General features: G+C 43.3%; 1 protein-coding gene across 1 annotated transcript in view; it reads left to right on the top strand.

The window, feature by feature from the left end:
- Positions 1 to 17,065, top strand: part of LOC116850551 — a 55,292-nt gene that overhangs the window by 10,878 nt on the left and 27,349 nt on the right. Inside the window, exons 3-5 of the mRNA XM_032828963.1 lie at positions 12,898 to 13,085; positions 13,492 to 13,635; positions 14,892 to 15,337. Of these exons, the coding sequence (XP_032684854.1) occupies positions 12,898 to 13,085; positions 13,492 to 13,635; positions 14,892 to 15,337 (778 nt within the window). The remainder of the gene's footprint in view (positions 1 to 12,897; positions 13,086 to 13,491; positions 13,636 to 14,891; positions 15,338 to 17,065) is intronic.

Genomic DNA, 17,065 nt, shown 5'->3' with positions numbered 1-17,065 from the left:
TATTTGGAACTATAATGGCATAGTAAAAAGATTATAGTTAGGAATATCTTTTTTATAGTAAATGTCACCATAATGTTTGTAATATTTACAATATAAGCATAGTATAACTGACTCATGTAAAACTTTTACCAAGAATTATAATTATTTGAAATAAAAAACATAGTAAGGTAACAAATATTAAATGGTAAGAGAAATTAACTATTTTATATAGTCAATACAATTGGAATATTTGGAAAATATAGGTACATGTAACTATATTCTCAAAATGTACTTTACTATACACATAGAGTAATAAGATGATGACTATAAATGTGTGTTCATTCTGCTATATCTTCGTGTTTAGATGAACTATACATAAATGTTTGAGACCAAAACAAACTATAAAATATAGTGAGATTATAGTTATTCCAACTATTTTTTTCTTTCAGTGTATATTTTGTCTTGTAATAATCAAAATACAGACATGCAGCAACGTGGCCATCTTGCCTTAGTGTACCGGGCTCAATTTCTCGATAACACAGGGTAAGAAGGCCACATGTAAAATGAATGTTTCGCACGAAAAGAAAGGTTTAATTGAATTAACCAAATATCTGGTCGAATATGAACGATCCAGAAATTCCGATTGAAGTAACCAGAATTCTCTTTAAGTCAACTAAAAATCTTGTTAACTTAAACAGAATTCGCATTACTTCAATCGGAATTTCTAGATCGTTCATATTCGACCAGATATTTGGTTAATTCATTCAAATATTTTTTCCCGTGTGGTTAGTACTCCGAGGTCTCCGCGAAAGATCTCTCTTGCTGCCCTTTAATTATGAGCCAATTTTACCTCGTCAATCCATATACTCGATTTCCATTATTTTACCAATGAAAATGGCTTTTATTGTTCGAAACAGTGTATTTTACAGGAAACTTCATTCTAACTAATAACACGTTTCAACTAGTAACACATTGCTTGACTTCATTCACACGCGAGATGGAGAATATTAATACGAAATTTCGAGAAGTTCGAAAATTTATCTCGCTACTACTAATTAGTTTTTCTCTCTTTTCTAACTGCAATATTACTCCCATTTTAATGGAACTCAGGGAGAAGTATCTAAAAAAACCATTTTGCGATTTTGAATATCTGTTCCTCAAGATAAATACTAAAATAAGGACACGAGTAACGTACCCCCTGGGGCTATTTAGACACGATGTATCCCACTTTATAAATCTTTCGAAATTCATCGGAGATACGCGCGAGCCGACGAACTATAACTGATGATGCGCATAATATTACGTACAATTATACATACGACGTATAATTATTCGCGTGATTACTTTGTAAACATTCTTGCGGCGCGCGATCATGCACAATTTCGTAATCGTATTCGTAGAAGTGAAAGAGCAACGGAAAGTAATCTCGTGCGACACAAATTATTATTAGTTGTGCGTGTCTCCTCTGACACCTGATTGTATAGATAAATAAGCGGAGATAAGCGTGCGGTTGCATCGCTCGCCGGCGAACTTCATTTCACGGAGAGCTTACAACATTTCTGATGCGTATCCCCCCTTCTGTTATAATATATGGTCGGCACAACGCTCCACCGAATACATTTCGCTCTCGCGCGCATGATGACATAAGCCGGCCGAATTACTGCGCCGCGCTATGCAATACTTATTGCAATAGCAAATTGCGCGTCCTGATTGTGAAGTTGCGCTTGCAAAACGAGCAAAAACGAATCGAGCGAAAATGGGAAACAGAAAGAGAGATTTCGAAAGTCCGCACGAAAGTAAGGATAAGACTTCGCATGTTCGCGGAGTGAATCGTCCCAGTCATTTCTGCACGCGTCATTTTCGATAGCGATGCGTTCCCGTTTGTGCAAAGAGAGGAAATATACAAGGAAGGAGACTTCAGTTCACGCAACTATACAGGGACATCAGATGAAAATTCGACGACGTGAAGCGAGATTTCTGTTACCGCAAGCGAAAACACTTGGCTGAATATTCAGCTGTATTGAGAAAATGCCAAAGTGGATGACGAACGCAAAAAATGCCGATAACGTAGAGGCGATCGTCACTAACACGTCCTTTTCGTATTTCTAGCACATGAATCGTCCATAAATTCTGCATTGCTTCACAATATTTAAAGGAAAACTTAACCATGCATATATAGAGATTTTTCTGCAAATTTTTAAAATATTTTTAAGCTTCTAAATACAGCTGTAAGAATATAGCAATGTTCTTTGGGATTTTCTTGAACGGAATACAAGTTGCAAAACTTTTGTATTAGACTAATACTTACGCTCATTGACGGTTCGAGATTTTGAAAATACTTATTGTTTTCGTCACGTGTCGAGCAAAGCTCTAATTAATTTTTACACGTACTTACAAGGTGTAAAGGCAATTCTGCAATTCTGTGCGACGTAAACTTCGCAAGAAAAACGTCAGCACTCCGTCGGTAAAGTTCTCAAGTATGGCGTCCCTTTGAAACTTGGTTGCGGTAACTGAGAATAATTGGCTCCTGAAGCTGAAACCTGCCATGGGAATTTTTCTGTTTCTAAGGGTGGTTTCTAAGGGAGATAAGAGGGTGCAGTGAGCGAGTTTTTATCTGGCTCCTATTCTCACCAGACAACGGAAAATTCAGTTACACTAACGGAACTTTGTTTTTCCCCCGTGTATTACGGAGAAATCGTTCTATGGAACACGTGGAACGGATGAAATTACTCTCGACATCGTTTCGTCGCAGCCGCCGATGAAAATCGGTCGTGCAACGTACAGAGCATTGTATTAAACCGCGAGAGTGATCCATTCGCTAATAATCAATCACTGCGGATCGCTCTCTCGCGATAAGTGCGTGCGAATGATCGACGTTGTACCGAGGCTTTATCGAGGCTTCACCGCGGCTCGGCTAATCGGATCCCTGTAGTTTTTTTTCTCTCTCTTCAACAAGTTTATCGCAACGAGTCGAGTTTTCGCGGACAGAGAGTGTATCGCTTTTCTCCTCTCCTTCTCCCCCGGGAAAATGCTACGCTGCAACGCAGATGGAGACTGATCGGGGATACAATTAGAGCGTGCCGTCCGTTTAATTTTTCGCAGTTGAGCGAGAGGCGAAAAGCGAATGAAAATGCGTCGGAGGAAAGCGCATCCGCTTTAGCAAATCGCGCTTTCGCGAATCTCTCGCGCCGTAACGACTCACGGTTAATCAACGAACAGGCGCTCCATTCGCCTCTTTCGTCTCGCGTGAACCGAGAATTTCTCAGCCCGACGCGAATTACTAACCCATTTTGCGGAATTTCGCGGGAGATTTGTTGCTTCTTTCCCTTCCGCCGCTTCCCCTTATCCTCCCGTGAAGAGATGCGCGAGCCATACGTTCGAATATACGGCGGTCTTGCGACTCGCATGGGCGCGCGCGTCTTTCATTCTTGTTTCGCGAAAGAATGAATATTTATGCGTCTTCGCGTACTTCGCACGTTTCGCCGTAACGCCGTCAACTCTGCTCAATGACGTTACGTTTTAATGGTATTCATATGTCCGAGCACACCTCGCGCGTGAAAGAAGCGTACCAACTGAAATGAACACTGATTAAACATCTGGATAGGCGAGAGAGAAAGAGGGGGGAGGGGGAGACAGACAGAGAAGGGATAAGCAAATTTATTCTGACTTTCTGCATTTGCAAGAATTATTGGTGATAAAATTCTAGAAGGTAAATGGATTGTCTTAGAATTACGTCTCTCCAACACATTCACTTTATTTACACATAAAAAAAACTCTAATTGCAAGGTGCTACTTCTTGCAATGTCGTATTCTAAGCTAGAACTTTTGCGGAAAGAATATTCTAATAAAGTGAGCTATATTGATCGGAAATCTAGTCAGATATTATTTTAATCATTTTTCCTTTTTGATGAAAAAGAATATGTCCACTTGGAGCAGAATGTCCTCTCACCGGAAGAGATTTCCATTAGGAACTTCTATTAAGACTTGTGTACTAAGAATATAAAAAATAAAATTCCTTTAACTTTAAGAATGTTGTGCATATAAGATAATTACATAAATGCTACATATAAGATAATTTCGCTAAAGATAAGATTATATTTCTTGGGTGCATTAATCGTAAATCTATTAGATATTCCAACCTTTTTCGCTTTTGAATCAAGAGATACATGTTTACTTGCAGCAAAATGCATCCTTTTATCAGAAGGGATTTCTATTAAGATAATAAGGTTTGTACTGTGAATATAAAAGAAGAAATTCCTCCAACTTTAAGAATATTTTCCTGTTGGTTTTAGAAGAATTCTCTTGAGTGGTCATATGTAAGAGTAAATCTTTTAGGATTCAGAGGATTCCGCTGAGAATGAAGTTACATTTCCTGCAGTGGGTGCAGTGGAAGAAACCAATTTTAAGAATTATTTTGTTAAATATTTGTGACCTGGATTAACCCAAGAGATCAATTAATTATTCTCTCCGGATACGGGCTGCTCGTATCCCGAAAGTCGCGCGACCCGGATCGTTCTCCCAACCGGAATTTTTCGAAGCTCGCGAAAAAAAGCGGCTCGTGGAAAATTAAATTCGCTCGATACACGGCGGATTGGCCGAGCCACAGGAAGATCGTATCAAAGCGTAACGACAGATCGTTGTACATCACGCGGTCGGTCGTATTTCACGCGACCTGTTACGATATCGTTCTCGTCGTATTTCACAGGCGGACGGATAGAGGGACGGACGGGCAGACGGACGGATGGATGGACGGACAGGATATCGCGGATCGCGCGCGGATACGTACACACCACGCAAGTGCGCCTCGGTTTGCGCGGCGGATTAACAGCGTTTGTAACGCCGTGTAAACGCGCGTTACACGATTCGGACGCGTATTACGTATTATGCAACCGCTCGGGACACTCTCATCGCCGATCGACCGACCGACCGATTAGCAAATGTTACTTGGTCAGATTTTGCAGTACTTTCACACGCAATAACAACGAATGCGCGAGCACGCACGCAACGCGACGTCACGTTCGCGCATTGCTTCGAATAAATACGTTATTCCCGTGTCAGGGAACTTTGTATATCTAATTGTCGCGATCGGCGAGACTTCTCCCCGCGGCAAAAGTTCAACAGGTACTGTTAGTAGGCAAATTCGAAAGCTAATTATACTAATTGGTAAAACGCCATGCCCATCCTAATTGCTGAATTATGATAAGCGCATTACAAATTGTAATTACGCCACGGCCGCGGCGATCTCGCGCATAACTTCGCCCGATGGCCGGCTGCGGGTTTGTGTGTAATCGGCTAATTAACGGCTAATTAATAGTAGCGTATATGCAACTGCCGGCTTGAATAGGCGAAGACCACCGCTTATCATCGCCACGGGGCAAGGATACCTGGATGGAAGGACAGCGCCAGTGACGTTGTCAAAGACTGACAGACGGAGCGTGACATGAGATGACTAACGTCAATGTTTTAACCTAGGTCGCGAGGGAGCAATCGACGCAGTCCCCTCGCAGTGCGCTTTCGAAAGCACGTTACGTTGTTTAATTCAAAACACCGGTATTTTTACGCGCTCCATATTCGCGGCAGAGTCGATAATCCATTTTCTTTATCTTATCATAATATTATCGATTGCGAGACGACTGTGCAAATATTATATGAGGCTTGTACAAGCCTCCGGTCATCGATGTCTGTCGCGATACACGCACACATGTGCGCGCCGTCGGGAAACGCGGCTGGAGCGAAATCGGCGATCTCTCGCGGATTTTTCTCTGGAAAACCGCACGCGTGAATTTCGCGTGGAATTATGTGCGCGAAGCGATCACTTCATTGTCGATCTATCGCGCGCTGCATCGCGGCTCGACGCAAAAACTGGCTTTCTACCCTTTCGGCGCGCGCGCGCGCGCTGATTTATGAAAATTTCACCGCGCGGATCGCCGCTATTAAGGATCGCCGAGGGATCGCGGTCGCGTCGGGAATTCCCTCTGCTATCTCTCTACATTGCGAGTTATCGAGGCGCACTCTCCGTCCGTGTACGACTGCTTGATTAAAAAGCGCGTGGCGAGAAGCTAACGAATTAAAGGTGTCATGGGATCTACTAATTAGGCAAATCTACGCGACGCGAGTTGCGCAAGCTCGCGTCCGCAATACTTCGAGACACGTAGAAATTCGCTTTTCGCGAGAGGCGAAAGAAAAATCCGTATGACGCTGCCAATTTCGCCGTCGTAAACCCATTTTTCCCCTCTCTTTTTCTCTCGCAACACGCGAGGGAAACGGACGGAATTTATTCGCACCGACTTGCTCGATTTTTGGGCATAACGATCGCGGAACAATACACCGCGAAATTCGCCAGTGCTAAAAAGCGCAGGGTGGAATATTATAGCTCGAAATATACCGCGTGTCTAGGTGGTCGTATTAACTCGCGCGGGAGTTCTCCCTTGTGTTTTTTCATTGCGCAGATGTGTGCAACTTTCCGATGTACGTGCGCGAAATATATATTGTTACCGCATCAATTCGCCACGAGTCACGATACGGCAGATCCCTGCCCGTCTTCGACGTGGACTATCGATGGCTGGTAAAATCAGACATGCTGGTCGGTACGTCGATGTGAACTTTGCAGACGTTAAAGCGAGGCATTAATTCATGCTTGTACGACAGGCACCGTAGATGGTGCATCGATGGAAAAAACTGCATCGACATCGGCGACACGTTCCGCCAAATCCCTCCCTCTCTCTTTTCCCACCTCGACTTTTCTGCTAGGTCATTGTAAAACTTGTGGTTTCGCGACGGATTCCCGAGCGGAATCCTACTCGCCAAGGTGATTCGTGGAGTCGCTGTCGCGTTTCCAAACGTATGCTTATAATGCATACATGTGTACGGAGAAAATATCGCAGTAAATTACGTCGAAATTATACTTCCTTTTTCAATATTTTTTTATAATACACTGGACTTGATATTATAACATATAAATTACTACACGGAAAAAAAAGATCTGCTATGGACAAATATAATTTGCTGTATTAGCCATTTTTTCCTTGCTATGATAACAAGAAAATCTGCTCCTGCAACAAAAAAGTAGCTAAAGTAGTAAATTATGTTTAGTTGTCCATCTGTAGCAAATTTGCTACGTTAGCCACTTTTCTTGTTGTAGAAGCAGACTTTCTTGTTATCATAGCAAGAAAATAAGTTCCTGCAGTGAAGAAAAAATAGCTAACACAGCGAATTATATTTGACTGTCCATATGTAGCAAATTAGTTTGCTGCTGCAGCAAATTATATTTTTCCGTGTAGAGAAATAGTAAATTCGACAATTTACCTGATATACAGTGTAGAAAAAAGATATTCAAGTAATTACAATCATGTAGCAGAAAGCACACAATTATTGGCGACTCCCTTAATCATCGACTCTAGAAAAATCAGGTGTTTCATGCGACTAGAATCGCAGTTGAGCTTCTTGCCTGCACTGTATAGTGTTCCAAAAAAGATTGTCACAACTGAAACAGCACATAAATGCCGCTGGTTGGGTTAAGAAAAGCCAGATTCTTCGAGAGAGTGTCAGTGATTGTCAATAATTAGGGGAATGTCAATAATTGCGCGGTTTACCTTGACGGTTGTCAAGAAATATAGTAATTCCAATCATAACTCTGTATGATCCAGAATCACAAAAGTTTTCTTGTGATTTTCACTACAACATTTTCTCCGTCTGAGAATCTCTTCGAGCGAGAATCTTCGTATCACAGCGAGCGAAATTACGAGTGGAACACCGTCCCAGATCTAGTCGCGAATTACGGCTTGTTCAAGGTAGACTTGGCTCATTTCGAGAAGAGAAAAAGAAAAGAAAAAAACGCAAGAAAGTATAGAGGGCGAAGTGTACAAAAGCGGAGGACATTTCACCGGACGCGCGTAATTGTTGATTACTTTCGCGATCCGTAATTACGTTCTGGCGCTTTCTTGCTAATTACCGGCAGCCCTGCCTCCATTCTCCGCGATTTGGTATTTAATTAGCGATTAGAGATATCGTCGTATCCGAGTCACTTGCGGAACTTGACGTCCGCAGCGAGAGGATGCATTTCCGCGGATCTCGGGTGAGATCTGCTCGGATGATTTACGTCGTCAGACATTCCGCATCGAGCCTGATCTACGATCGCGCGCGCGTATTTTTTTCCCATAAGTTTCTGCACCGCGCACACACATACATACACACACATACACACACACACACACACACGGCGTGCGTTACCACGCACGCGCGAGCGCAATGGCTTTCTACACTTTATTCCGCCAGCGCGATCTTTACGACCTATCGGATCATTAAGCGGTGAAATAAATTAGCGAAACGTTACGGGAACTCGTAAAGTCGCATGTTCTAATTTCTTCACAGTTCGAACAATCACCTGGTCAGTACTTACGGACGCGTAGAATTGTTTCCTCCGAAATGTGGCCTCCCCGCGGGAGGACAAAGCACGAAAACAAAACGAGAATATGTTTCGCCGCATCCGGCTAGGCGAACAAAGGCAGAGTGTACAGAGGGAAAGCGACGAAAAAACGGACCGCAATTGCGGTTGGGGCGGGAAACTCGCCGCGAAAATGTATCGAAACTCTTCCGATTCCCCAAGTCGTTCTCTGCCTTTCTCGCGGGAAACAAGCACGACTCGTCGGATTACGTTTCCGTCAACTCGCGCGGAATCCAGCTAATCCGCAAATGTCAATGACTGATCGCTATCGGTCCCGTGTGTGTATGTGTGCGTGCATGCGTGCACGTATGTGTATGTGTGTGTGTCACAGTCGTTAATGGAAACCGTACATGACACGTGCTCGCTTCTAATTATATCCGCGCGACACACGGTTAATCACGAGAACTCGGCCATAATTCTAGGGCAAACGTGCTTCGGCATCCGTATGCATGGTCCAGGAGGCGCGGGCGGATATGTATATGTATAAGCGCGATTAAACCCGAAGTATATTGACATCCGTGCGCGAAGTTATGAATATCGTATGAACAGCGGTCGGGGGGATTGCGCGCGCACGGCAGATTTGCGAATAAGCCGTTAGGAAACGCAGTATCACACGCATATACACACGTGCACACACGTGGACGCGCGAAATGCTGCGAAAACGCGACGACTGTCGCTTAACGCGCGCTTACCCCCTCTTTTCTCGCCCGCGAGAGACGGAATAGCGAATCAGATGGGGGAGAGAAGTGTGAAACGAACGAACGAAGGCACGTACAAGAGCCGGAACGCAGATGGTGGAGCGTGGACGTGATGTTTAAATCTTAATCCGGGTGGCCGGACCTTGCTGGTCGGGACTTCGAGACATTCCGATCTTTCGTTGACTTCATCTCGCGCCCTTCGGCCTAAAATATATATCCCGCGCGTGTAAGATGTAGAAAGAGGTGAAACCATTTCCGAGCGTCTCGCGCGTTTACAAAAACGGCTAGATGCGAAGGAAGTGCTGGACGGCACACGAGAGTATAATTATCGCGGCGGTGGTGGGGTGCGATAATAGCGCGAACGGCGATAATAATTGCACGAATTGCTGCTGGTGATTCGTATTTTTAATGACTGTTAGCCTAGAATAAGCGACTGACGCGGCTGTTTCATTTCAACCGCGAAATTCGATATTCATCGACGACCGGCGTGCGGGCGCTCTAATAATAACGGGTTGTTAAGTAGTTTGCAAAATTATCGATGTAACATACGCACATATACACATATACATACAAGGACATATGTCACAGAAAGCCGTGACCTCCGACTTTTGCGAGCGATTATACTCGCTCTCTCATCAATAATATACTTCTTTTCCATCGGTGTCTGAGATACGTAACGTTGACCTGGGAGATTGTTACTCAATATGCGCGCGATAAGCGGCGCCGGTACACTCCTCGTATTGGCGTTGCGACGTCGCGCGCGCTCCAACAGAAGGAAACAGAAAAAAAAAAGAAAGAAAGAGAAAAGGAAAGATCTCGTGTCCGGCGCGAGTGCAATAACGTGATTTTCGCGTTGCGGAGAGTCGCGCTGGAATAACGCGAGGGCGAAATAAACCGGCGTGATTTCTGTGCGAGCAACGCGCAATAACGCGAGAATGACGGGCGCCGCGACACTAAGTTTGCTTAAAGGGGGGCGTGTTTTAATTTAGCCGCTGTAAAACCGTAGTTCACTTCCACTTCGCAACAGTTTCGGCTTCCTCGAGAGCGGGAACTTCAAAGCTCCCGCGGCGAATTTCACGTACGAGCTGCCGCGCGAATTACATCGAGAAAATTTCACGGACACGGGCGAGAAAATTGTGTCACCCCCGTCGGGATGGGATTGCAGTCAGAAGCGAGGGAGGGAGGGGGGCGTTTAATAATCGACGGGGGATACTTCTCGAAGTCCAGCGTGACTCTCTGACAACGTGGCCGTGGCTGGAACATCGATGCGCGCAACTTTACCGATGCTTTCATGTAAATTCAACGTTGACCCATACCTCCGTGGGTTTATAGCAGTGGTAATGGCGTTCGACGCGAACAAAGTTTCCACTCGAAAGTTCACGGCAAAGTGGCGGCCCAAGTTATCCTACCTGTCGATTCAAAAACGTCCTTCCGCGCGCGCGCTGAGCGCTCTTAGACTTTTGGAGGATTTACTCTGAGAGCAACGACCGATGCTCTTCTAAATGAAACCTCGACAGAGAAGGGATTGTAGGAGAAAATGTAAGGAAGCAATGTCCAACCTATACGACTCTTTTTCACTCTTTTTCTTCTTCGTCAGTGGTTTGCAAAACGATTTAAACCCGATGAAACTGAAAGCTCGTATGTCGAACCGTTCAAATTAGGAAACATTTACGACGAAATTACGATAACAATACAATTGATGAGAAAAAATATAATTAAGAGTAATAAAACTAATAATTAATGGTACAATTATCGGTCAAACCTGTCAACAGCGACCCTAAATTTTGACAGTTTGGCGAGTTTCCAACTTCGTGATGTCGAAGTCGTTTTGCAGCCTACTGTATACGCTCATGTCGTCAAAAACACAAAGTTAATAAATCAACAAAATGATAAATAAATGTTAGTAAGATCATTTCTTTGCCTCCCTCCCTGAAATCTTACAAGGATGCGTTCTTGAAAAAAATATGTATTGAGTAACTTTTTGTATCGCTTACGTGAATGATTCAAAAGAGCCTTGCACTCGTGTCGTAGCCGTCTATTTGAATACGTTTGTGTATTGCCGTTATATATTTATCTCTCGAGAAACGAAGCGTCGTTTCACGGTTATATTCCACGGACGAGACTTCGCCTCTTGACTTCACTCGATTATACATTCAGCGGCTTCGGCCCGTTTAATGTGCAGGAATAAAAATGTATACCTCTCCGTTGGACTGTCCGTTTGTGCAATAGTTGCCTTTTAATTAAATACGCTGCTGTGCCGGGCACGTGTACTGAGACCGTCGGTATAATGAGAGAGCGCAAGTTTTCATACTTTTTCACAAAAGCACGACAGAGGGGACGATGCACTCGCCGCGCGATGCCTGCTAAGCCATAACACAAAGCTGTATTTTATTTTTCCCATTCCTCTCGCGACATTCGTAAATTATTCGCGTAGAGTCTCGCTTCCGCGCAGCTTTCTGCCGCTCTCGAGCACCGCGACTCGTTAATTTATATCTCATAGGAACGACAGAAGTTATTATAAGCTGTGACAAGTAGCGTAATCCGCGCGTACAAACAATTCACGTCCCGATGCACGAGCGAGGTGGACGTAAAAGTTCGACACATGTGACTCTTGTCGGAGATGACTGCGAAGTGCTCACATCCACTTACCCTTTATCTGCGAAAAACATGTACGCCCTGGGAGAGTGGTCGCTCTCATTTACGAAAGTTGTACACTAGGATTCATTAATGCCTTTACACTTTCGGTATCTGGAGAATTGGACTTTTTCGATGTGACGCATCGTTTCTCAGTAAACACGAATCGTGATTGTTAGTTAGTTGTTGGTTCTTTCAATAACTAACAATCACGATTCACGTTTACTGAGAAAAGATGCGCCAGATCGAAAAAATCCAATTCTTCAGGTACCGGAAGTGTAAAGGCATTTATGAATCCTAGTGTATGTATTCGCCCCTACATATCAATGAATGTGTACGACAGACAAATATGTACACCTAGTAAATATCTCCTATTTTCTTATTGAACTGTGATGTGTACATCGTCGGATATACTATACTACCTGCTATAGTAACAAAATAAAATCAACAGCCAAAACACATGATCACACCCTCAGGGGAATTTTCTCTTGGCCTCAAGAGAATTTTTCTCCGAGGGAAATATTTTAGACAGAATATTATTTCTCTTCATCAGAGGAGAAATATTCTTTCGCTCAAAGTTTCCGCTTAGAATACGAGAAAATGGTACCTTACAACTAGAATTTTTTCTTGTTTGACGTTAAGAATATTTTACTTTTGGTCTTTAAGAAGAATCCTCCTGAGACTATGAGCGTTCTGCTGAGGATAAAATTATATTTTTTCGGGTGGACAAATACCAAGAGACGCGTTTTTTACGCCACGTTCCGAAATGTGTTAACAGTATTGAAACTTTATAATTTACGATATATACGTTGTAGATTTTCAATAATGACAGTACATCGGAACACGTACTTGTTCCTTCAACTTTGCCTTCAAGAAAGTGATTCGTGAGTAAATGTCTTGGACTACATCGAAATGCGCGAACTATTCGTGCGGCCTGATTTCAGTTGGCGCGCCTCAGAAATAGACGAACAAGTATCGCGTAGTACACCACGTGGCGTACGGTTTGAGCGCGTCGCAGAGCTAAAAGGTTAGGCGGAACTGAATGTTAATCGCTCGTACATTTATCATAGTGACGATAAATACAACGACGTCGCCGACGTCATGGATCAAGATAAATTAAACACGGAAGCATGCGTCTTTCAGGGCTGAAGAAACTCTTGAAGGTGGACGCCACGTTGTGGGACACGTTCTTGGCCGCTTTGGGAGAAGTGGTCGGCACGGCGTTGCTGGTATTCGTGGGATGCATGGGAGGTATTGGCACTATGGGAACAATACCGTCGACCTTACAAATTTCCCTCACCTTTGGCTTGGCCATCATGGTCGCTATAGAGGTATTTACAGATGTAATCGTTCTCGACGAGCCAATTTACCAAGCGATATTAATCCTTCGATATTTGCTTGATATTAATTCACGATAAATTATCGATGCGTTAAATCGCCCATATTATTGCAATATAATTTCGATTTTATGTGCTCGGCATATATTTTATAAATATACGTTGCGCTAAAGTCGTTTTATGTATATTCAAATTTTATATTTGCACACCCACGTCGTTCTCTCACTCTCTGTCTCTCTCATCGAAAAGGAATAATTATCTTATACGTACGAGTTTCGAATAACACGTAAACGCGGGTGTTTCGATAATAAACGTCTTTTGTTGTTCCCGAAACTTCATCGTCGATTTAGATTATCTTATTTTGAGCTATTCTTTTCTTGATTTTTTTTCTCTTTTCCAGTGCGTCGGTCACATCAGCGGGGCTCATCTTAATCCGGTTGTTACAGTAGCGGCTGTGATCCTCGGCGACAAGTCCCTGCCGATCGCAGGAGTCTACATGATTGCACAATTTTTGGGTTGTCTGATAGGTTACGGCCTGCTAAAGGTCAATGAATACTTATTCGCTTATAAATTGCAAAATATGTCTGCATTATATTTTGGTGGTCACACCCGGGCGAGAATTATGTCGGCGCGGCGGACATCGATACATCGCTTACGCAACGCGTTATCAGAAATCGCACGTCCGAATCTTTAAGATTTACCGCGATTCGCGGCGCGGCCACCCGCTCAATCTCAGCAATGAGAGATTAATTTATTTCTGATTTGTGACGTCCAAACACTCGCGATTTTCTAATGTTATCGCCATAACAGAATTTCAAGCCGCTCTCAATCATCTCTTGCGGGCGATGCGAATAGAAACACTTCTTCACGATGAAAAACATCGATTCGACTGATGTAGAAGACATCGATGATGCCTCTCATGGTTCTGATCCCGCATTTTCAGGCTGTCGCATTGTGTCTGCAAAGAATCTGAAACTACCTTCTCTTACTGATTAATTCAATACCGCGTAAAGCTGCGTTATTTATCTCGCGACTCTCCAAATTTCTTGCAAGGAAATTTCATTCGAAAGATAGAGTGGCGGCCGAGTTGCTCGAATTCGAGTTGATTTAGTTCTTATGAAATATGATAGATGTACACAAATGGTAAAAATAATGATAAAAATGTAGCTGTGTTCAAAAAGGGTAGAAGTGCATCATTTTTGAAAAATCAATATATTAACTAGTGAGCATAAAAAATCGTGAAATTTTTATAGGCAATGTAATTAGGATTCCTTTATTTAAGAAACTAAAAATTTAGTCTCTGCTGATTTTAGCAATATAGGATTTTTATAGACAGTTATTATATATAGCTATACAGATATAGGCAATTTTTTGTGTATTTTTCAAAAACTAAATGGCCTAGTACCCGTCTAAAATATGACGACTCATTTCCACTGTTAACTCGAGTATGTGTGTGTATATGTGTGTGAAAATACTGCCACTTTCCATTCGTTTTAAATGAGATTTCATTCTGAGAAATTTAGAGAGTAGGGTTTAATTTTCCGAAAACACACACATTTCCAAACATTTGCCACTGTCAAACTGTCAGAGGCATGGCAGCAAAATCGGCCCTGTCCGAGGGACGGCATGCACAAATATCTACGTAGACACGACGCGTTCGGCCAGAAAGTATCCAGACCTAAACTGGAGGGCATTATTGACGGCTCGTGTATCTCGGATTAGTTGATCGTCATTGTCCGGCGCAAATACACAGCGAGTTAACTTCTATATATATATATATATATATAATATTAATTACAGATGCTAACGCCAACGGGGTTTCTACGCGCCAACCAGTTAGCAGACAACGCATCCTTCTGCACACTGAATCTCAATGCGAGTGCGAATATGACACCCGTGGCTGGAGTCGCGGCTGAGATTTTAGCGACAGCAATACTTATATTTTTCACCTGCGCGGTTTGGGACCCGCAGAACTCACACAAGGCTGACTCGCTCTCGCTCAAGTTCGGCCTCTGTATCACGATGCTATGCCTTGCCTTTATACCTTTTACCGGCTGCGGCCTCAACCCCGCCAGGGTATTCGCACCTGCCGCCTGGAACGGCTACTGGACCAACCACTGGGTGTACTGGGTCGGTCCGCTTTTAGGCTCCATCATAGCGTCCTCGATCTACCGTTGCGTGTTTTCGTCCAAGAGGAAGCGGAACGACTCTATGCAAGACACGAACACTTTGAACGGCATCGAGACGTAGACGAAATTGTACGTATACGCGTTTTTCAGACGTTAGTCAGACGTTATGTCACGCCGCGGCACACATCACGCATTACGTGGTTATTCTCACACAATGACAGCTCTACAAAGTCTCTGGCGATTGTTTGCCTCGAAGCAACGAATCATCTAATAAGCAAAAAAATATTCCCGATGTCACGCCGTGTATTTCCACTTTTTTCTTAGCTAAATAGCTTTTCAGAAGCGTGTAAAATAATATCTTTTTGATATGAGTTTCTCAGTCCTCACTCATTTATTACTTGTTTCTCGTTTGATTGTCAGTTATAGTCGGCACGCGATACCACAAATGATTCAATATAACGCAATGATCTTTTCTCGTCGAATGTTCATCTGCGTTCTGCGGCTATCACGAATTTATCGAAATTTTTTAATCTCGTTCTATTACGCGATAGTCCTATCAGTCTTCGTTCGTTCCGCTCCCACCCCCCGAAAATCTCCTCGGATATTTCTGTGCGACGTAACGTCACATTTACCGGGAGATCCTCGAATCGAACTTACATCGTGCGTTTCCTCTTTCAGCGAGCGAAATTGCATTCCGGTTGTCGGTGGCTCACAAATTGAACGAGAAATCCTGATCGCGCTGGTATTTTCCTTGGTTGAAAAAGAGAGGACGTTGTGAAAGTTCCGGCGGAAACTCTCTCGTGCAGAGCAACGGAAGCAGATCGGACAGGCATCGAACTTTACGGATTTTTACTTCCAAGGCGCTCGGAAACGTCTCATTCGAGCATCCTGCGGCCCGAGAAGGATCGCGACTGCCACGCAGCGAGGACTTCTCGACTATAGACTGATCTGACGGATTTTTGTACAAAAATGCGACGTAACACTCTTACAGAATGGAATGTTGTAAGGCGTACTGCCTCTGTTCGCTTGCACGCGGTAGACGCAAAATTCCGCATTCGCATTCGTGTGTGTTATGATAATTATCTTTTGTTTATCTTAGTGTGTATGTCCGTATCACGGCTGGGCAGAATATCGTGGAACTACATTTCAAGAGAAAAAGAGAGAGAGAGAGAGAGAGAGAGAGAGAGAGAGAGAGAGCAAAATGCAAAATACAAATTAAAAAGCGTTCTGTGCATTGGGATATTTATCCCCAAGTGGAAAACATGCGCGAGACAGCGTTTCAAATGGTTTACGAAATAATTATAATTATACCTAATATAATAATTATGTAATAAATAAATACTCCTGAACATTTCGTCCGACAAATGCAGGTTTGTGAAAATTGTATTTTGCGTTTGAAATCTTTACGTCAGGAGTTTATTCAAAGTACTGTCCAGCCGCACAGTTTAAGGTAGAAATTTACGGAGTAGCGTTGGCTTCCAAAAATTTGTCTCTTTTAAGCATTCTGTATCTTTCCATGCAAAGTGTTCTGTTATTTTGCTCACAGTGTGCCCTCCATCCGACCTCCCCTTACGATCCAGCTTCTCCTCCCTGCTCTTACCATTTCTACAATTTCTCTTTCCTGCAATGTCTCTCTCCTCCTTTGTCAGATCATTCTCTCCGTGCGAACAGTTTATTTCCTTTCAGTTTATACGTTTGTTCGCTACGCCATTGCTCTCTTGTCTCTACAAGTGCTACCCTTCTTATGCAATGTATTTCTCTCACGCTCATTTCCAATTGTAATTCTTGTTTCAATAGTTGTCGTGCTGATTCCTTCGCGCAGTTCCTCTCCCTCTCCCCCCCCCC

This window comes from Odontomachus brunneus, unplaced genomic scaffold (genome assembly GCF_010583005.1).
Source record: "Odontomachus brunneus isolate Ranch 3 - 2012 unplaced genomic scaffold, Obru_v1 Obru_scaffold_149, whole genome shotgun sequence".
Taxonomy (NCBI): domain Eukaryota; kingdom Metazoa; phylum Arthropoda; class Insecta; order Hymenoptera; family Formicidae; genus Odontomachus; species Odontomachus brunneus.
Note: the sequence above shows the minus strand (reverse complement) of the source record. Positions and strands in the feature narration are given on the sequence as shown.